General features: G+C 33.2%; 1 protein-coding gene across 1 annotated transcript in view; it reads right to left on the bottom strand.

The window, feature by feature from the left end:
* Nucleotides 1-451: 451 nt before the first annotated feature.
* LOC133194001 (uncharacterized) overlaps nt 452-23,338 on the bottom strand; it is a 163,464-nt gene continuing 140,577 nt past the window's right edge. The window contains exons 12-14 of the mRNA XM_061329912.1: nt 10,125-10,319; nt 2,153-2,379; nt 452-787 (exon numbers count right to left, since the gene is read on the bottom strand). Coding sequence (XP_061185896.1) covers nt 2,174-2,379; nt 10,125-10,319 — 401 coding nt within the window. The 3' untranslated portion in view covers nt 452-787; nt 2,153-2,173. The remainder of the gene's footprint in view (nt 788-2,152; nt 2,380-10,124; nt 10,320-23,338) is intronic.

Here is a 23,338-nt window from a genome sequence, read left to right as displayed (position 1 = left end):
TGGCAAGACCACCGGGCCCTAATGCATATTAATTTTTAAGCAAATATTCTTTAGTTTTATGGAATCATTTTTTTTTTTAAATTATAAGCCCTGGGGTTAGGGTTGGGCTGAAATCAGAGACCCAAATTTTACATAATGCATGCGTACAAGAAAATAATATTTTTTCCTATACGGCAGGACCATTTTGATAGTACAGTATTGATTTGATATTGAAGCAATCCAATGCTGTGTGGATTCAACTTGATTAAATCATAGCTCCCTTAAGGTTATATTTTGATCCACAATATGGAGTCAATCTTTTTAAGAAATCAAGTGGGAAATTTTTTAAAATGCTGGTGAAGAGCAGTAGGGCCAAAATAACACAAATGAGCCTTGTGGTCCATAAGCCTCTTGTTTATTTGAGAGAGCTTTATTTTTGCGTAACTATGACAGAAATTGTTCTGGCAAAAAATTATTCTCATGTAAATTTTTATTATACAAGTTTATATACAAGAATAGCCAAGTTTGTGAATACAATGTATATTTTTTCTCACTTATAAATACCAAAATAACTGTCTCGAATGCATGCATTGGGCTAGCATGTTGAAACAAAGCCTTATTAAAAGAACTTAGTTATCTGCGGTTTTTCATATTTATTAAATAAATTATATTTTCATGCGTGCATGATTAATAATTTGTATAGTTCCTCTTCTCCATTGCAGTTTTCAGAAATTTAAAGTTCTTTTCCTGATGAATACATAGTGATTTCCATTTACTGGTAGTCCCCCATTTCTTTTTTTGACGAACTCTGTAATGAATAATTAAAATTATAAATAAATATATATATATAACTATATATAACTATATAACTATAACTATATATATATATATATATATATATATATATATATATATATATATATATATATATATATATATATATATATATATATATATATATATATATATATAGCAAAAAATTACACTGATTTAGCGTTCAATATTTACCCTTACTATTTTGACCTCGAAAAATAAGGCTCTCATTACCCGTTGTTTCAACATTAAATTTTCCTCACTTTTTCAACGTTGAAAATATGTTGCATCCTGTAGAAATATTAACGAACATTCAAAGTGCTGCATTTTTTACATCGCTTCAAATTTAAAATAATTTGAAACAACGTTGAACTATAGTTATTCAACGTTGCAACCTATATTCCACCTACTTTCAACGTTGAAACAACGTTGCGTGCCTGCTGGGTATGTACATTTGATTTATGAAAGCAAGTTATTAAAGAATGAGCCATTTATTGCAGAGTATTCATTTATAGAAATACTGTTTATGATATCTGTTTCCTCAACAGGTTTTTCTAAGATTATTATTTCTTTCCCCTTTTTGATAATTTCCCGTTAAACTTGTCCATTACAATCATTACAGTCTTTTTTGACAGTCGCCCGCGTGGCGCAGTGGTTAGAGCGTCTGCTCTAGAGTCGCGAAGTAAAGAGTTGATCCTTACGTCGCGGGTTCGAATCCCATTGTGGGACGTGGATACCGGTCCTTCGGATCAGACCGTATAAACCGAGGTCCCGTGTCGCAGTAGGTGCTGGCACGAAAAAGATCCCTCACTGCTCAATGGCCGTAAGTGCCGAGTATAGGACAAAATTTGCAGCTCTCCACCGGCAAGTGGTGGCGTCTCCATATGAGTGAAAAATTCTCGAGAGGGACGTTAAACAACAATCAATCTTTTTTGACAAGAGAGATTTAAAATATTATCAAAATACCTTGTAATTTAAGTCGAGCCGATAAAAATATTACATCTTGGAAAAAGAAAGTGTAGTTTACATTGATACCTCGCTTACTCGTAGCAGTGACGTAACATGACTGTATATAGGACTATTTTAATTAAGTACAGTATTTTTGGGTCAAAATCATAATTTTGAACATGAATGACCAACAACATTTTACATATTAAATGCATATTTTCAGGATGTTTCATGATCTTATTTGAGATAAAAAAAGTTATACGCTATTTATCCCAGCTAGACAGTCGGACAGACAAACAAAAAAAAACCTTCATGTATCTATCAAACAACACAAGCGACACACACACACACACACACAAAGAATCAAAAAGTGCGCTCAGCCGACTTGCTAAAATATATTGTATTTACTTACCAAAGGCATGGAATGAGTAGTTCATGATCCATTAACTTGAACTTCGGCAAGGTTCAAGTAGCCACGATAATTTTTCTGTTGGATTTGAACCCAGCGCCCTCTCATTCCACCTGGGCATTTAATCCTAATAATTTGACCATTTTTTCCGGGCCCTTTGAAAGTCCCGCATGTCTTCAAACTTGCTAGTGAGTCACCAACTTGTATCACAGCATCACGGAACCGATTCCCTAGATTTGAATATTGTAAAATTAATGATAGATAAATGATGTTATTTACCGTCCAGATTGAAAGTTAGCAAACGTTGTACTAATGCGTTGGCTTACGGAACCCCATAAAAGTTTAGACGTTATAAATGAAGGCAAGTTGTATACATGATACTAAAGATAAGAGATCATGGATATTTCACTATAACATTTATAATAATGCACTTTCTCTTAATAATAAAATCTCCTTAACATGAAAGTAACGGTCAATATGTCGCATTCAAACTTCAATTGTTTCTATTTTTACAAACATTCGGTTACAAAATAACTTCAAAACATGAATCATTGCACACAATGTGCTCAAGAGTTACATTATTGTACAGGATATGCATTTAATGTTCTCTGCTACTAATAGTTGTTGTCATGAAAAAAAATCATACTTCCGCCTCTAATTCACTCTTTTCAAATGTTCTTTACTTGTGTCTAGGCTTGAACTTCGGGTAATTTGCTCAAGAAATAAAGGAGCTTATAGTTAAAAATAATATATAATTAGCTGCTATATGCTAATTAGTTCACACTAATGTTGAATGTTTTTTGCAACCCGGAGGACCGGTCTGCTCTATACATATAAGTTTAAGTGTTGGTATATGGGGATTGAGGTGGGAGAAGTTATTCAGAATTAAAGGTTTTCTAAACATTAAAAAGATTGTTAATCAGAATGTTCTTTCCCTTTATAAATTACGAGATACACAATAATTTTACTTCCATAAAGTGAATCTGTAAAAATATATATGTTTTTCATATTTAATATATAAAGTTGCTTATCATTTACTATTGAAAAAACGACAGGTCCCTTTTTTTAGAACATCGAATTTTACTTATCGCATAAAAACGTAAAAACGTACTTTACACAGTTCGTGTTTTATAATCTTAAAGTGAAAGACATTTTTGAAAATAGGTGATGCATGTGTCTGGTTTCAAATTATATTTTATGCAGCCAACATTTACTTGAGGAATTGATAAAGTTCAAAAGGGTATCGTTTTTGTTCGATTTTCATCCGACTATAAGTTTTCAAAATAGTCTCTACTATCGTCTCCATCATTTAGACGCATGCCTTTTTCACACATATCGAAGCGGTTTGATGATCAAGACTCATTTCCATTGTTTACTTTATTTATTTCCCGGGCGACAATTGATGGTTACATCAATGTTTTCTTGTATGTATTTATGGTAGGTCACGGGTTTGCTTTTGTCATCAATTTTGGTACACAGTTTCGACGATTCGAGCGGTTGGTTTGTGCACATTTGATTATGAAGTCAGTTACGTCACAAAGGCGACGTTGCGTTGTTTCCCGTATAATTCTCTGAAAATAACTTCATACATGTAAATAGTCTACAGGTACGAATCAAGTAGATTAATTCGAAGTGCCTGCTATTGTACGTAAACCTCGTACATGCATGAACCAAGATCGGGTATTATTATTAAATTACAGTCTGAATTCTGATGTGATTGTGTGTAATGTCTTAGAACAAACTAAATACGATACCAAATGAAATAAATAATTTATATTGTAAGTGTTACTAAACGGATAAAAGTCAATCAAAAGAGTAAGTGTAAAAGTTATAGTATGCAAAAAGAAAATTATCGTAAATTTCTTAGCCAAAAACTTGAAGGGTTGTATGTGCGCACATAATTTGCACCTCAAAGGGAAGTGCGTATTACACCATGTTTGCCGGGGCGAAACTTTTTCAGGATGAAATCAATCACTAAAAACGGATGAAATTTTTAATTACAGTACATGTACTTTCATGTTATTTATTATTATTATTTCAATCATCATAATTATTATTTGTTTATTTTGTATTTGAGTTTTGTGTAGTCGCTTTGTATATGCAGTCTAACAAATTGTGAAATGCATTTAAAAAATAAATTTAAACAAACACTCGCACCATCAGACCTATATGACACTGTAAACAATTTACAAGTATCAAGTACGTTTTTTCTATACAAGAAAAGCTCTCTGTGTATAAGCTAAATGCAAGTGTTTTACATTTTGCGTATGGGAATTTGATTAAGAGAATTCGAAATTAAGAAATGTTTGAGAGTAAGGGCTATATACCAGATTGCGACTGATATAGAAAGAACATTGCCGGTAACCCCCCCCCCCTTTTTTTCCTCAGTATTGGGATGTTTATTTCTTCACCGTTTTCGAATGAAGTGATCAAATTCATTTCGATCCGATTCCTATTATTCTTCTGTTTTTATAGTGCGGCGCGATATCTCAGCCAAGAGTAAGTCGGATTCAAATGATTTTTCAGGGATAAACGTTTCAGGAATAGACGTTTTTCTCACGTTTTTAAATGGAATTTTGTTCAGGCATTTTCTCGAGAACGGCCAAAGATATGAAAAAGAAACCCACTGACATGATAGAGCATCACATGCAGATATGCTGATCAATCTTTATTTTTCGTCGTCAGTACGTCCGGTTGCAAAAGAAAGTGAATTGAAAAGTCCAAATTTTCAAACTTTTTGTTTTTCAATATTTTTCCATGAAATTAATAGGATTAATAGAAAGCTCGCCCATAAACTAAAAAAAAAAAAAAAAAAAAAAAAAAAAAAAAAAAAACACGATTACGCAATTTTGGTTTTTAATCTCGTCAACTTCACAGCGGTGTTCCTCTCACTTGTGCACACGTGCGTCGTATGTCTAATTTTTCAGCATGTTTACCCGAGGCCCAATGTAGCCAGGGTTTTCCAAGACTTTCTCTCAAACACACACATTAACCCACTCGACTGGCTTCCATTAACGAGGTTCGCTCCTGAGCTTTTGAGCAGATTTTTATCTTGACCTATATTTCAAAAATTCTGCATTATGCCTTAATTCCAACATTAAATTTGGATTCTACAATGCCAATTTAACTACATTCAGTTAAAACTCCATGATTAAACTCCATACCAAAAGCATTAAGTGAAGAACTATATTTTGTGGCGGAAGGTTTTTTAAGAAGAAAATGATCATTTTTTCTCTTTCAAAGTATTTAAACTATGTTAAGTTTGGATTCCTATTTTTACATGCAGTCTGCACACATAGTTATTTTGTGCAGTAAACTGTTTTATACTGGTCCTAAATTATCTATTAAATAAAATGTCATGAATTCTATCATCATATTTGAGAAATATAGCAAATATATTGTGAAAATGAAGGAAAAAATAGCTCTAATTTAAGCTTAAAATTAGCACTATTTTAGTAATATCTAAAAATTAACATCACAGACCCCCACTTTTAATTTTCTTTTCTGAATATATACAATACTTTTAACCATTCTTCTTAAATTCAGTAAAATGTCATTACTTTCAAATGATTTTTTTGCTTGATAAATTTTTAATGCCAGAAAAATGAAAATGTTTGAGTGCAAAAAGGTCAAATAATGGAACATGCGGAATAGAAAATTTCTTTGTTGTCACAAATTTTAATGTGTCTATTTGAGATGTAGTAAGACTGTTTTCGTTCCCAAAATTTATTTGAACAAAAAATATTGGAGGAAAAACTGATTTATGTGTAAGACATATTTACAGTGCAAAAAGGTCAAACTAAATGCTCTGTAGCGCCAAAAGAAGCGCATTGACCCCAAAGTTTTGTTTTGAATTTTAATAAAGCTATGTGTATAAATTCCAAAAATATACTTGATAAAAAATTCTCATTACTTTTGATGGCAGGATCCAACCTCCTTAAGCTTTTAATTTTTCTCTAATCGAACATATGATAGACTAACTGAACAGTAGAGCTTGAAGGCGTCGGAAAGCTGAGGCGAATCTCCAACAGATAAGGGATGCATTGTCGGAAAAAATATTTGTTTGAGAAAATTAAATGCGCTGATGAATTCCATGCAAAGGAGAATCAAGGCTATGGGAGATGCACGAGGGAGGCATAAGAGATTTTGATTTTCAATATTGGTTGTACCATCATATCACTGTAGGAAAGCCGATGACCGTAATATAGTTTACGGTCATCAAAACATGTCGGCCGAGCTGATCGGTAAGAATTTTTCATTCAAGATATCAAATATTTGATAGCATATCTATGTAAATTCCTCTGAAAATTGAATGTACGCTAATGAAAACTTTCTATTGGTTATTGCAGCTTACTTGAACTTAAGAAAATAAAGCTGTAGCACGATCTCAAAGTTTTTGAGAATGATGACCGTAACAAAATATTAAGATGATCGTAATCGAGGTTTACTCAGTGCAGTGGGATGACCGTAATTTGGACAAGTGCATTTAAGCAATGCTTAATGGGCTCTTTTTCAGTGCCGTTTTACTTTAGAATATATTACCAAATTGTTCTTTTTTGGTAATAGTTAAACAAAAGTGGATATTTCTAATTAAAATCACGTTAAAACATCACCTAAATCAGCATGGATTTGAAACAAATAAAGATTTTTAAATGCCTATATAGATACCCCAAATCCGGAAAAGTCGTGCCGAACCTATTTTGAGTTTCGTTTATTTAAATCAAGGGAGGAGACATTTAAATCGGACACTTGAATCTGATGGTGGATCATTGACGGGGACGTTTTCCGAATGATACCTCTTGCGCTATTTTACCTGAGGAAAAAAAATCGAATGAAGTTGTATAGATGCCTGTAGCCATAGTGATCAAACTAAGAAATTTGCACGCTTGCATTTGAAATAATACAATAAGTATTAACATTAGTTCCTTTGAATTTTAAAATGAAAAAGAAGTGTATTTAGGTGGCTTCAATACCGGTACCATTGTCTTGCATGAATGTTAAAAATGTTTAATTGACGCTTTTATGTATGATGATATTTTAACGACACTAAACTCTCCTAACCCTCCCGTGTTCATAAAACCAAATATATACAAACTTCTCTATGCGGCACGACTTCGATATAATGATACAAAACGTGGCTATCTTTTACAGTGAGCACTTTGAGGAATGTTTACCTGGGTAGAACTCACGTGACTACCGGTATTTTAAATAATTTATTCCACGGGTTGGTTCAACAAAGGTCATACAGGTAAATAGCTCTCGCTTGCTATAGGAAAAACATTGAACTTTTCATACATTTTTAATATTTTAAGTACAAGCCTAATCGTGTACAAATTTCCTACTTTCACACAAGGTTTATAAATGTATAATGCGTTTTTTGTCATTCGCACAAGTTTGTACAACGTTAGGCTGATAGTAAACAAAAGCTTTGAAATGAATGACCGTTCTCGATTTACTATAGAAAATCACGAATGTCGGCTGACCCCTACCACTTTGTATGGCTTTGCTCTTTGTATATTCATGAATTTCACCAATAAAAATTGATGAATCTTATGGTTTAGATATCAATTAATGATCTGAGATGAAAAATTATGCTTAATTTGATTCTTCATTTTTTCACATTTTACCGGGGCCCATAAGTGCACTCGTTCTTTATGATGACCGTAATATCAAACAGAAAGCGTAAAAATAAAGATTTGAAGTGTACACTTGCCAAACGTTTTTACGATCGGCAACGATTCTATGTGCGATCATACAACTAAGAAAATATGATAAACATGCGATCGTGCAATTTGAAATTCATTAAATACCCTTAACAGATTAATGAAATATAGTAATAGATTACCGATTTACATGGGCTGAAACAGAACAGGTCACCGAACATTTGATTTTTAAGAAGGGGGGGGGGGCAGATTTTCTAATCTTCTGCTTGGATAATGTCCACATTTTAAGACAGCAAAATCAAAAATCCAGAACTCTTGCTTTTAATTGTCTATTGGCACTCGATTAAAATAAATCAGATACTAACAAAAAGTATTGGAAGGACCGAATTTTAGGATTATAGAAAAACAGGTTTTATTGTCTATGGAATGGCTGTTCAATCACAGGAGTTGGCATACCTATAGATTTTACCGAAATTTTCAGTAAATAAAAAAAAATTAATACACTATAATATAAAAATAACAATTACAGGAGTTGGGATACCTATCAATTAAACTAAAATTACAAGTGTTATCATTTTACTGAAAATTTTTATTATTATAGTACAGTGTATTTATATTTTTTATTTACGGAATACGGAAAATTTCGGGGAAATGATAGGTATGTGTCCTTTTTGACATATTTTATTGCTTTCTTACAAAAGTCGTCATGTTACAAATTTCAGAAAGGCCATATTCCAACTCCTGTGGTTCAATTAATGATAGCTTACTCTATTAAACTCAATTCAATTCAAATCTTTATTGCCTCTGAGTTGTACAACTCATCGCGATATCACAAAATGTGACAGGGGGTGGGGTAGGTTAGTGAGGCTGCTTCCTTCCACTTTTTTTTTAAACATAACTTTTTACTGTAACAGTTGAAATGTTCATTGAAAGGTTGGTTCCCCCCTTCTTTTTTTTTTGCAGGATAGTTAAAAAGTGATACATGTACTTTGTGAATAAAATTTGATTGTGAAAGAATTTGACCCCCCCCCCCCCCAACACACACACATTCAATATAGGATTTTTCGAATTTGGACAATTTTCCTTTTTCTATTTTCCTCGTCAAACTTTCTAAGGTAATTTTACATTTTTACCCCCCCCCCCACTTTTTAAAAAACGATACTACGTGCCTGCAAATAAATTCTATTCTGTTGAAATATATTATATCACTGTTAAATGAGAAATTATAACTGCTATAATTTTTAGGTAAAATTTTGCGAGCCCTCCATTTCGTTTTCCGTATATCTCCTTGATTAACATAGTTAAGTTTAATTTCTGATATTTATGTAGGTCAATTTTAATGGTTAAAAACGATATATCACAATGACCGATTGCATTATTTGAATTTAATAATATATTATACATCGAAATAACACTTCCTAAACAGAATTTACTCTGATTTGTGCTAATATATTTTTTTTTCATGCGTTTAATTTACGATCGCTATTTCAAAAGTTATACGATCGCTTAATAAACGATACATGTCGTTAACGATCGCCTCGCAGTTGTCAAAATTTCCAATTAAAAGTTGTTTTGATGCTAATAAACAGTTTTAATTTTAAAATGTCTAGTTCATGCCTCTAAGAATGACCTTCAATGTTGAAAGATGATAACAGTCTAAACTATCTCAAATCATGGAAATTCGATGTTGGGAGCATTGTCGATTTGATCCGTAACATTTGCACAGAAATTATTTTACAAATTTACTAGCATTATTTACAGCTGGTTATACTCCAGCACATACAAAACTGCTTTAACTTACTCCCTACGACACTTTCTTCTTCATTGATTTCATCAATGTTGCCGATCGCATCAGAGTTGTTTACAGGGGTGTTATAGAACATGTAGAATTGATGTTAAATAAGATATAAAACATCTAACATGATTTTGTACAAAGATTACGGTCATCTATATAACTGTTTTGCGGTCATCATCTTCTCGCTGGAATGTGTTTAAATTGTTACGGTCATATCATACTTCAAAATTTCGAATGCCTTTTATCATTTCATTTTCTTTTGTTGGGGTAAACAACAACTACTGGTGTGGAGATAACATCGATGTTCGTTTAACCATTACCTTAAATTATTCAGTTTTATTGAATAATGTTTATAATCGCCGTCGAAAATTTTCAACCGATCATCTTTTGGCGATATCTTCTTCATGATATATTTATTTGAGCTTTCCATTTCAAAAAACCTTTACTAAACTTGAAACAAAATAAACAAAAATACAACATGGATAATGATTGCAGAGTCTTTTAGGATTATACTTACCACAACAGTCTCTCCTGTTATAGATTATCACTTCGTCAATGTTGTAGGTTGTCCCCAGATCGATCCGATACCATGGGTTTGTGGTCAATCTGGTATGACAAAAATCGTTCAATTTTCCATTGTTACACAGTCCTGCCTTGAAATGAGCAAATGTACTACTAAGGTAGGATTTTTTCCCTCGGGCAACATCTGAAACTGAAAATATTAAAGGACAAGGTTGAATGTGTAGGAAAAGAAAACTAAGTCGTCTTAAGATTAGTTTGGAAGTCTAACACATTTTTATAATTATTGTTAAAATACACCTTTATTAGTCGATTTTCATTAAAAAAAAAAAGGCAATTATCGTTCAATTTTCCATTGTTACACAGTGCTGCCTTTAAATTACCCAGTGTACTACTAAGGTAGGATTTCTTCCCTCGAGCAACATCCTTTATACCTTAAACTATAGATATTAAGGATGTCGACGAGTATTCTTGAAAGCACTCGGCTATCGCTTGCTAACCGGAAGTTAATGTATCCTCTGTAACGTCTTGAAATGTGTTGAGAGAAATGAGTGGTTTACAATTACTTTAGAGGCTCTACGAAGGAAGTCTGGAACGATTCAGTAGAAAAGAAAAAAGAATTTGTAAGCCATCTATGTCCTGCTAAAGAAGGTTAATGATTGATAAATTAATAAAATACGAGTTTGAACCGGGGGGGGGGGGGGTTGACTGAAGTTGAGTTAGGTACCTTGTGGAAAGAAACTATTTTGAGTCGGGCCATTGTGAGCCAGTCGGTCGGGAGAGGGCAACCAAACAATTGTTTTTAAAGTTGGCCTTACTGAGAGAATTCTTTTGTTATTATTTACTGCGAATATTAAATATACGTTTTAAGTAATATTTTTATAGCAAATTTTACATATCCATGCAGCAGAAAATTTACAATGTTTTTATTTGTCTGAAAATCGCATATTTTGGCTAATAATTGGCTCAAAATTTACGTCAATGGCCCCAATTTTTTCTTTCATCTTTTAAACTACATGATACTTTCAACTGATCAGCACTAAAGTTATAAAAAGCTTGGGGGAAAAACGTATTGCCTGTGTAGATTTTTAATACATGTACCCAAAATATATTTTGCAGAGTAAAAAGGTCACACGATAATTTACGCACATTAATTTGCAGGATTTTTTCAATACTAAATGTTATTCAAAGTGTGACCCGCCAACAAAAACCCCCCTTAGCTCAATTACGTCAAAATTTGCCTTTAAAATCAATGACGTGAAAACGCATATTTCATTTCTGCATGTGTAAGTCACTCAATTTTTTTTTACATTTTCAACTAAGAAAATTAATGAATGCTGATGGACCAATTTAACGTAAGTGTTTTAGATAAACAATAAACATCAGCAGCAAATTACTTTTATGATGCAGGTTCCAGGTCACGCAAGGTACGCTTCACTTTTAAATTAAAAATGCATACCATTATTCAACGCATTTTTCATTATTGTTTGATATATGCCTGTTTGACTCAAACTTAGCCCACATCAAGCGTGTGTATAGGAGAACAGATTGCAACAGTATTGCAGATACCTGCTATTTGAACAACGCAGTTCTTTTTGAGGGGGAGGAAACATGGATGTGATTAGATTGGATGGCTTTTTTTCATTTATTTTCTCTCCTGTTAAAGGATTAGGGAATACCAGGTATCAAATTTTCAGATTTACGCAAGACAGGCCCGGATTCATACTTTGCCAGAAATCAAAAGACGATAAAAGGTTGCTTTTAAACTCTTGAAAAACAACCCAGATATTCTTCGATACAAGTGCTCTTCCAAGGTCCATCCAACCCGGTAGTTTAACAAAGGAGAGACAGAAGTACCTGTATCAAAGAATCCGTCCATTCGTTCAAGATCCATGGAAAGACACAACCTGTACTCCTGTTGATGGTGAGTAGTGAATGGTGAAATTTCAAGGCATCAAAAGACTTATGAATGATAATAATTAAAATTTGATAATGTTAACACTTATAATTTTAATACGTGTATGATTTCATTAAATTTGCCTTCGATCCCCCCCTCCCCCCCCCCCCCAAAAAAAAAAACGCACACCGCATAACACAGTCATCAGTTTTAGAGTTTGGTTTTCTATTTTCCTTTTTTTTCTATTTGCTTATCTTCTTCCAGGGAAGAAAATAAATAATCTGTCTTATGTTCATCTTAGAAATAAAAATTCTGTGTTGAGAGGGAATGATAAAAAAATCTGTTTATAAAAAATGCCCTCCCCCCCTTCTGAATAAAATATTCATCCCCCTCATGTAAATTTGAAAATTTTAACATTGTACTTGTATTAAACTTTAAAAAGCTTTTTTCCCTTTTTTGTGAAGGGATAACAGTTCGACAACTCTCTTATTTATGGTGTCATGATAAATGCATTTCGTTTGACGTCGCTAGAAGAAAATGGCGTCAGGGCAGAATACATCATATATTTCACTTCATGGTAAAGAGCTTAATTAATGTTCTCCTAGGATATGCAAAAATCCACATTTTGACCAAAAGTCCTTATAGGGAGGTTTTGCTTGGCGAGTAACATATATTTTGACTATCTGTAAATCCATAACGAGGCAAGACTCACCTGTAATATTTACAGGTTATATTTACCACTAGGTGTACTTTATATTTGAAGAAAAAGTAATTTTCGAAAAAAAAATTACATGGGGGGGGGTGTTGCTTGGAACAGCTCATTTGTTATTTTCTTTACTTTTCATTTGACTAGATAGTCTTAATTTTTTTTTTTTTGATGTGTGTTTATTTTACAACACATTTCCGTGAATATTATAAAAATATGCCATTAATGTATAAAACTTATATAAATGATATCCAAGGGAGTGCAGATACTAATATGTAGTCCTACTGTTTGAAAACTTGAGAACTGAATTTAGAACATTGAATTAGTTCATGTATGAATTTCTAAATATATTTATCTCAGATAATAGAAGCAGTACGTGTACTTTCCAATAATACAGACAAACTGTACTAGTGGAACATACGGAATAAAAGTAATGTAATACACTGAATTGATTAAATTTTAAGGAATACGAGGGTTGTTCGGAAAGTTCGTGGACTAGAGCCATAAAATTAAAACCGCTTAAGATACATCAATGAATTATTTAACGTTTAATTAGCATCATTGTTTTTATATATATAAATAACTATACATCATTAGTTTTATTTTTTAATAAATTGTTGATGTTTTTGAAAGCAATGGTATGTCCAGGCAGCGCAACCTCGAAGATTACGTTTTTTCTACCTAAGTGTAACTTAGAAAAAACTCTTTTTTAGAGCATTCGTCATTCAAAAATCCCGTTAATTCACTCATGTGGTATGACACAATTGTACCGTAAAATTTGTAATTTTTACCCCATTCTGTAAGTTCTATGAAATTTTATCGTAAAATGTATATGAAATGTTCAAACAATTATGGGGTTGTAATGACGTCAGAAAGGGTGGGTGGGTTTCTTTTTCCAACATTCTATAAAGTTTCACCCCCTGGAAAAACTGGCATAGACCTAGGAAATATTTAAATGGGCTACTGAAAAATAAAATGCATTCAGAGTACTTGTTTTTACACGCCGAAAAAGATTAAAGAGACGAGAGATGTAAAAGTGAATGTCGATTTGTAGTAAGGGTGTTCAAAGTTTTTCACGTCGAAAAGTGGCGTTGATCATGTGTGATAGATGTTGAACTCCGACAATCAACTATGCTGTTATAATCAAGTGAGAATCTCTCAGATCAATTTGCAATATTACATGCACTGAAATCAGCTGTGTATGACATTGTAAAGTCATATAAACAAGACGGGTTTAAATCTTTACTTAACTCCAAGGAAACTCATCAAGATAAGTGTATGAGGCAGAGAATGCGGACATCGAAAAACAATGACGTCATGAAACTAAATGGTGACAGCGCCGGCTGATCATATAATGTCTATTTTATTTTATGATAATTTGGTAAATATTCAAGGTATCAAGCTAAAATTTTCAACATTTCTTTAACTGTTGTTGTTTTATGTTCATTAAAAATTTTGTAAGCATAGACTACATAGTTTTAATTTTATGTAGGGATGTCAATTTTGTCAATAATTCATATTCGAATATTCAATGAAAGTATTCGAATATATTCGAATATTCGATGAAATAAATAAAATCTGTTTTATTTTAAATATGCATCATCCTACTCTCGTAGGAATACTTATATAGGAAGTAAAACTGTATGAAGACATGAAGTTGTAGGTGTACAATAAGAAATTCCATTTGATATTTGTCAATGTTAGAAATAAATAATTGATTTAAATGTAGAAAAGTATAATTTTAACAAAAGAAACGTGTATTTATAGTAGCCCCACCTGAGGAACCAGTCGTTTCACCAAAGGGAAGATAGCCGTAACGGTATACTGTTCAGATTTCAATACGTGTAATAAATTACAATTATCTGCCTGACAAGAGATATGATTATAATCTTTGATACAATGTAAACAAGTATTTTCATAGACAATTTTCCTAGGTAATTAACTGTTTTCCCGATAATGAATGTAAATTATGTACAACCCGAGATAATCAAGTAATTTACACATTTATTCTGAAATTAAGCCCTTTACAATATTAATTACAGATTAATTCTATCGGACATTCATTCAATGATCAATTAATTTTATATTTGATAAGTATACTCTTCAAGCCTTTTAGATATTCTTAGATTTCATTTGTTGTCCTCGATTCTAGATCCGATCGTATCTTTAACTAATAAAAGCTATGAAAGTACGTTTTGTATTATACATAAAGCATTATTATACAATTCTTTACAACACCTTACTCAAAACAAAATACATGTAATTTAAAAGATTTATAAGATAAGAAAGTAGTGAAAGAAATCAGGCGATCGAAATTGATCGCTTGTAAATTAAACAGGGATAATTCCAGCACTGTTCTAATCAAAATTTATTAATCACAGTACTTCTTTTTATGAAATCTGAAAAACACCGAATATTCGAATCTTAAATTCATATTCGAATATCACCTCATCGAATGAATATTCGAATGTTCGAATATTCGTTGCCATCCCTAATTTTATGGCATCAGTCCACGAACTTTTCGAACAACCCTCGTATATACAATAGAAATCCATCGCAGCTCATTGCAGGCGAGAATACCTGTCAATGAGAAACAGAGAGTGAATAATTCTTGTCCTCGAAGAAAGTGTGCTATACTGGGGTATAGTTCTGCTTGACTGTGATTTAGTTACAATGAAATTTACGATTTGCTTTCTATTAATTGTGTTTTATATAAAGAATGAACATGCATAAAAGATAGATAATTGAAGAAAAAACACAAGCCCCTATACAAAATAACAAGAGGCCCAAGGACCTTAACGGTCACCCGAGTATAATACAACACTGTAAAGGATCTATCACACAAAATTAGTTGATAGATGAAGCTATGTTGCCTAAGAATATCATAAATCTGGTAAAAATACCCTTATTGTAAAATATTAGACCCCAGGCGATCTCCTTTGGATTGTAGTTGGTTTTTCCAAGTCTTATAGGGATGATAATGAATGTAAAATATACAAATACAATGGACACTTGCCTAGTAAGTTATTCAACATATACAGATACGTTTTTGTCACTTGCCTAGTACTACAATTCAGTACACAAATAGAGACTTGGCTTTACAACGTGGCTATTTTCCAATATTTACATTTGCAAATGTTTTCCTTAGTGTTAAAAGCAATCTGTATCTATATTCGTATAAACACGGGTTCCACGCGTCATAAACGTTCGACGTAATTTCTCAGTGACGTCATAAAGGGTCGACGCGCAATCAATAGATCAAACTTGTGCCGTTGAGTTTGAAAAAATAAAACATTTCACGCGTTAAAGGTTATAATCAGGCTAATAGATAATATGAATAAGTCACAAAATATAAGTAAAAAGGTATCATTTTAAAACATCTATCGGATATAAATACGGGTTGGTACGAGATCAAATTTACCATAAAGCCCTTCGGGCTTTATGGAATTTGATCTCGTGACCAACCCGTATTTATATCCTGATAGATGTTTAAAAATGATACCTTATTTCTTAAATATTTACATTTGCAAATGTTTTCTTTATATAACACTATTAAAAGCAACGCGTATCTATATCCGTATAAACACGGGTTCCTCGCGTTATAAACGTTCGACGTAATTTCTCAACTACGTCATAAAGGGTCGACGCGCAATCAATAGATCAAACTCTTGCCGAAGAGTTTGAAAAAATAAAACATTTTACGCATTAAAGGTTATAATCAGACTAATATATATGAATAAGTCACAAATGTAAATATAAGTAATAAGGTATCATTTTAAAACATCTATCGGGATATAAATACGGATTGGTACGAGATCAAATTTACCAGAAAAACCTTCGGGCTTGATGGAATTTGATCTCGTGACCAACCCGCATTTATATCCCTATAGATGTTTAAAAATAATACCTTATTTCTTAACTAGTCACTAACTACAACATGTCTCCTAGTCACCCTGCCTCTCTATGATTATTTGTTCACTTTGATAAAGAAAAAAACAACAACTTTATCCAGTCTCTTGTCAACCATGACTTTACCTGACAATAACTTATCAATTGTCAAACAGGGCACCATTGTAAAAACATACTGTGTACAATTGGAACTGTTGCTACATGTATAAATAATATCAATCTTTTATACTGCTTTCCAGGCAAGAATCCGACTTCGAGCATGCTTTACTCATTTAAACCAAACAGTAGTTATTTTTTGTTTCTATATATATAACATTCTTTCTTGTATTCTCATCCAATCAAATAACCTGTTAATTAAATTATACAAAGATTTCTTGATTAACACAACTTAGCAAAGAGAGTGACTCTCATTTGCTTCACTTATAACAATTTTGTACTCTGTTTGCCTCCTAGTAGATACCAAGGGGGCAGGGGGCATGCATTTCATAATTTTGAATTCCCTTTACTCATAGATGCTATATGCCAAAATTTGTTGAAAACTGGTTCAGTGGTTCCAAAAAAGTAAAAAAATGTTTAATTGTTAACGCACGAGGCACCACGCTGGACGAAAACAGATAGCAATAGGTCACCTGAGTAAACTCTGCGATGTTAATACTCAGTTATACCAATCGAGCCATTCTGGCTATGAAAATTGCTGGTGTAAATGTTAAATCACGTTGTAAAAAACAGACTTCCTTATTTTTGTAGGTTTTTCGTGTATTTCGATCCTAAGGCAGGGTTGACCCTAATAAAGTCTTTCCTTAAATTATTCCTTACATCAAAACAGTAGAAAACGATTTTTTTTCCTTCCGGTAATGGCCGTGTGTGTTATACACGCTTAGGGTGCTCCGTAGTAAAGACAAGTGTCTATGTGTATTCGTGTAATGTGTGGCAGCTATATTATGATATAGAATCCAGGTATACACAGATGCCAGTTTATGATAATTTTTAAACACGCAAAGTGCACAGTGTTGGTATGAACATGCAATATTCATGAGTCGAGCAGTGTGTGAATAGTGGCTGAATATACTTATTTAAAACTCTTTCTAACGTATCCACATCAGAGAAGTTTCAAGGTAGCACCAAACATTTTCAAAACATTTTATTGAAGTTGTAAAAAAGTTTTTTCAAAACATTTCAGAGTAAACATTTTAAAAATGTTTTAAAAACATTTTTCTATTCTCATTGTAACATTTCAAAAACATTTTTAAAATGTTTTCAGGAAGCATATGATAAAATCTTTCAGAAACATTTCAATAAAATGTTTTTGAAACGTTTTAAAAATGATTCCAAAGGTATGTCTAGTTTCCAGATGTTAAAGATTTTCATTTTACGTTTAAAAACGTTTTAAAAACATGAAATAAAGCATTCCTTTTCTATAAATCTGAAACATTGTATATAACGTTTCTGAAACATTTTGAAGGAACATTGTCAAAATGTTTTAAAAACATTCTTAATATTGCTTATAGTTAAACATTTAAATATATAAGCCTAGGTCGTGAAAATGTTTTTCAAACGTTTATGAAAATGTTTTCTCTTCCTACAACTGAAACATTTTATTTATGATTTGTGCAACATTTTTTGGAAACATTTTCAAAATGTTTATAAAACATTGGCATATCATTGTCGACATCAATACATTTTGGAATTTTCAACGTATGTTGTAAGAATGTTTTTAGAACATAATCTAGTGTTTTCTTTTTATAGACTCAAATTTCATTTACCATTCCTGCAACATTTTGTAATGTTAATTACTTTCAAAGTGTTCGTAAAACATTCAAATCATTTATGAAATATTTAGAATATCCAGAAAAGATGGTGTTGAAATGAGGAATTGTATTTCAAAAAGAAAATTTCGAAAGCATTATCCCGGTCATTTTCTCTTCAACATTTCCTTTTAATTCTTATTGAATTAACAGGCAGGTATAATGTTCACTGAAGAAACAAACGATAATTTAATCTAGAGCCGAGCTCGTTGCAATGCAACGAATAGGTCTTCCGTCGGAGCTCCGGACAGAACATAGCGACCTTGAGTCAAGGTCATGCAACATTTTAATGTTATAAACAATCCTGTAAGGGGCGTCAACTTGCAATGTTTCAACAGTAGAAAGACAGTAAAAGAATGTAAAATTCCCCTGTCAGTGAACTTGAACTTGTCCAAATAACCTTGCGTCAAGCCATGACACATTCTTCAGCTGGTTAAGAGCAAACACCATCTGTATGTCACCGACATAAAAAATTCACAGTCACGTATTCTTTCAGACTATTCATCCAAAACATCATATTCTAAGTGACCTCGAATTTAAGTCAAGGCCATTACACACTCTGGATGATATATTTATCATCTTTTCAGTGAAATGCAAATGCATGCAATTTTTTCTATTACAAAATTATAGACCTTTTTGTTTGTTTGTTTGTATGTTGTTTAACGTCCCTCTCGAGAATTTTTCAAATCATATGCAGACGCCACCATTTGCCGATGAAGATTTGCAAATTTTGACCTATACTCGGTACTCATGGCCATTAAACAGTGAGGGATCTTTTTCGTGCCAGCACCTACTGCCAGACGGGACCTCAGTTTATACCGTCTCATCCGAAGGATCGGGCTCTGCGTCCCACAGTGGGATTCGAACCTGCGACGTAAGGATCAACTCCTTAATCCACGACTCTAGAGCAGACACTCTTACCACTGCGCCACGTGGGCGACTAGACCTTTTTGAATTTTACACTTATTATATCAGTAACCTTGAACTTGCCTAAATGACCTATGTTAAGGTCAAAAACAACCTTTGAACAAATTATGAGGTTCCAGTGATACTCAATGACAAAGATATTCCTGAAAAAGAATATTGCACTTTTCTGTCAGTGACCTTGAACTTGCCAGAAAGACCTTGGATCAAGGTCAAAACACATCCTTGGATCATAAGCAATCTCTGTATCAAGTAAAAGCTTCCAGTGATTTTATATTACAAAGTTATAGCATGGAAAAAAAAAAATTATCTGCCAGTGATCTTGAACTTGCCGGAAAAACCTTTGTTCAAGGTCAGGACAAACCCATCTCTAGCAATCTGAGAAAAAGTTTGTTTCCTGTGTTCCTCCCACCCCTTATAAATTCATAATCCAGGCACGAATTTTGCCACTTCTTCTGCCAGTCTAGATCTATGTTATTTCAAACCGGTGGATCATAAGCAATCTTTGTTCCAAGTATGAGCTTCCAAAATTATAGCACATACAGTAATCTTACACTTTTCTGTCAGTGACCTTGAACTTACAGGAATGACCTTGGATGAAGGTCGTGGCAAACCCTTTTGTCATAAGCAATTCCTGTATCAAGTATGAGCTTCCAGTGACTCTATATTATTAATAAATGGGTCAGACAAAACTTTGCTATTTTTTTCAAGTGACCTTGAACTTGCCGGAATGATGTTGGATCAAAACCATGACACACCCTCGGATCATTAGTAATCTTTGTACCAAGTATGACCTTCCAGATTCTTCATAACAAAGTTATATCCTGGGCAAACTATCACGTGCAGACGGACAGCTAGGCAGACGGACAGTGTGATTCCAAAAGACTCAAAACACCCCCACCCCAAACCCACACACTTCGTTTGGGGGGGGGGGTATATAAATTCCTATGTTAAATTATGAACACTCTTTCCGGCCCAAACCTTCTCCCTGGAATCAAGATTTGAAAAAAAAAATAAATAAATGTATGCTATGTTTGAAATTTTCTCAGTCTAGTCCAGGGGTTCTTGAGAATACTATTTTCAAATGACCCCATGCGCGGATCTAGAGGGGTTGGGGGCAGTTAAATGTATATACTAAACGAAGTAAAAGTTACCATGGAACCCCCCCCCCCCCCCGCCCCTAGAAAACGCGGACCCTTCTCCGAAAACGTGGATCTGTGTAAAAATGGTATGAAAAGTCTAAGGTATGGAGCTTTAAAAGTCAACGACCTCCCCCCCCCCCCCCCCCCCCCCCGCACACACACACACAAACACATACACGAAATAGGTTTTTCACGTTTGGGAAAAGAGTTTCTTCTCTTTTGGCTCGTCAAGAAATTTCTGGGTTGAAATATTTTTTTTTATTGGGATCCCCCCCTCCCCGTTAAAAAAAATTCCTTGATCCGCGCCTGGACCCCATTTTATTTTTACCACATGTATCCGTTAAAAGAGGATGTTACCCTTCATTTGAACAAAACTTTACCAAAAATATTATATGTTAATTTTCGTTGTTATGGCCCAGTGGTTCTTGATAAAATAAAAATGAGAAAAATTTATAAGTAGCTTTAGAACGACAACGACGATAACGCTTATATACACCAAGAAAGCAAACAAAGATGAAGAATTATGAACAGAAAAACTAACTTGGGCCTTTGTCTTGGGAGATGAGATGCTTATTAAAAATTGAAATTATTTTGTCATTTTTTTTTACGATCGACGGGCCTGCATTTCAAAGAGAGAGAGAGAGAGAGAGAGAGAGAGAGAGAGAGAATTTCTAGCTAGGTCTTTGAATAACAGTGGCATCGGTTCAGAAAACCAGGTCCCTAGGAATGTACATGTATATAAAATAGGCAGTGCCTTTCTCACGGAATTCATCACCTGTTCTGTAAAGCTCCATCCTCACTTGTACTTACATAGCCGACTGCGAAGGAAAACATTTATTTCGGGGATGGGGGTATACGTATAGTAATGAGAGGAAATTTGTTCACCTATACGTTCATAAAATATGAGAGACTGGTTCTGAGTATTTGGATACGATCGCACGACTTTCGTGTTAATTTATAAAAGTTAGATTATGTAAGCAAAGAACTAAACTAACATTTGTTCTAGATGAATTAAATAATTATTTAGCCGTTTATAAGGGCTTTAAAAAAAAAAAAAAAAAAAAAAAAAAAAAAAAAAAAAAAAAAAAACATTTGTACGAACCACTTTATTTCAAATAACAAATACTCGTCCTATTATGGGCGCCCATGATATATTAGACAGGATGTTTAATTAAAATATAATTCAGATATCGACATCCAGGAGAACAACACGTTCTTTTTCAGTGGCGGATACAGGTATCTTGAAAAGGGGGCCCGACCAGCTTTGGTCGGGGTAGGGGCCCAAAGAAACATATAAAATTGATTTATTAAATTGATTTATTAAATCTTGTGTATATTTTGGATACAAAAAGGGGCAGGCCCCCTGAACCTCCTCTAAATCTGCCAGTGTTTTTTTTCATTATAAAGACTTGCAGAATAAGCGAAATACTCCAGACATTGAATAAAAATCTCGAATCCGATCTAAAACGCGTTGACAAAGTCAAACCAGACGGTTTTAGTTTTTAGGGCATTTTTACAGTGATTTGAGAAAAGTCTGCTAATTGCTGTTAATTTTAAGAAATAAAAAAGTTCGTCATTTTTCAACCTCGTTCGGTATAATATAATAATTTATTGATAATTTTTTCCGTTAAGGAGGAACACATGGACGAAGGATATAAAAAAGCGGTATTCTGCATGTACACATCATTGCTATTGTGTACTCGGATGAAACCCAAAATCCGTCGTTACATTGTATTTGGGTATAATTTTCACATGTTCTCAGGCGGATATTCATTTATTTTTATCTGTCTAAAGACAATAATTTCAGTTAATAGAGAAATGTTTTTATTTCATCGTTTTCCCCCCATCCTTTTGATTTACACGTTTGCTTTGTACACAAAAGCGTGTGTTCATATACCGCTGTTTCTAACGCTATCGATGTGATCAGGGAGAATATGATATCCTCCAGCAATTTACTTCTTATGAAAACTCTCAATGAAAACATATTAGGTGAAAATATATACACCCGTTAGTATCTTAGTACCTGTTTAATTGCAATGTCACCAACCGTAACGATCGCTGGCCAGGACTTGAATATAATTTATTACGGTTATTAAAACAACTCGTCAGCTGAGCGGACCAATGATTTAAACAGTAAAATAGGGAAATTCCAGAGTTCGAAGTGTATTTATTTTGGGCGCTCTTCCACATAAACAAATAAAACCGCATTTACGCTTTCTTACATGCATGTACCAGTAATTCGTATCATGGGTAAATTCAGTTTATATATTATTAGATGAAATAAAACAAATGCATAAGATTAATCTTCCTAAACCATGTAGAACAATCAATCTAATATAACTGACGGTATAAAATAACAAAGAAAATAACGGGTTTGTATTTGTATTTAATTTGGAATGAGAACAAATCTTAACCTGTCAAATCATTTATAAAACATACTTCGTTTTCCAGACACTAATTGCCATGCGTAATCTTCACATGCGCTGACCAAGAGGTCACAAGTTTGAAATGTATGGCTTCTCATTGCGTGAGTTTTCTCAACACATGTCGGAGTAGACTATCTAAGCCAATTGATTCCCAAAGAAAACTGCATAGGAAGGTTTTTTGTAAACTTTTAAACGGGTAAAATTCATTCGACGCTCGATAGAATTTTCAAATACAAGTGAAATATCTAGGTTACTTGCGTCCGACCTAGTATTTTGTATGCAATAATACTGTAAGTTAGGAAGAAAATAATACAAACTCAAAAGTAGTCAATTTTATTTTCGATTTTCCTGACAATTAAAAATGTGACATCTACGTACAGTTATCGTGATAATTATATACACG

This window comes from Saccostrea echinata, unplaced genomic scaffold (genome assembly GCF_033153115.1).
Source record: "Saccostrea echinata isolate AGI-Se365-2 ecotype Australia unplaced genomic scaffold, CSIRO_AGI_Sech_v1 ptg000028l, whole genome shotgun sequence".
Lineage (NCBI taxonomy): Eukaryota > Metazoa > Mollusca > Bivalvia > Ostreida > Ostreidae > Saccostrea > Saccostrea echinata.
This window is presented reverse-complemented; position numbering and strand designations above follow the sequence as displayed.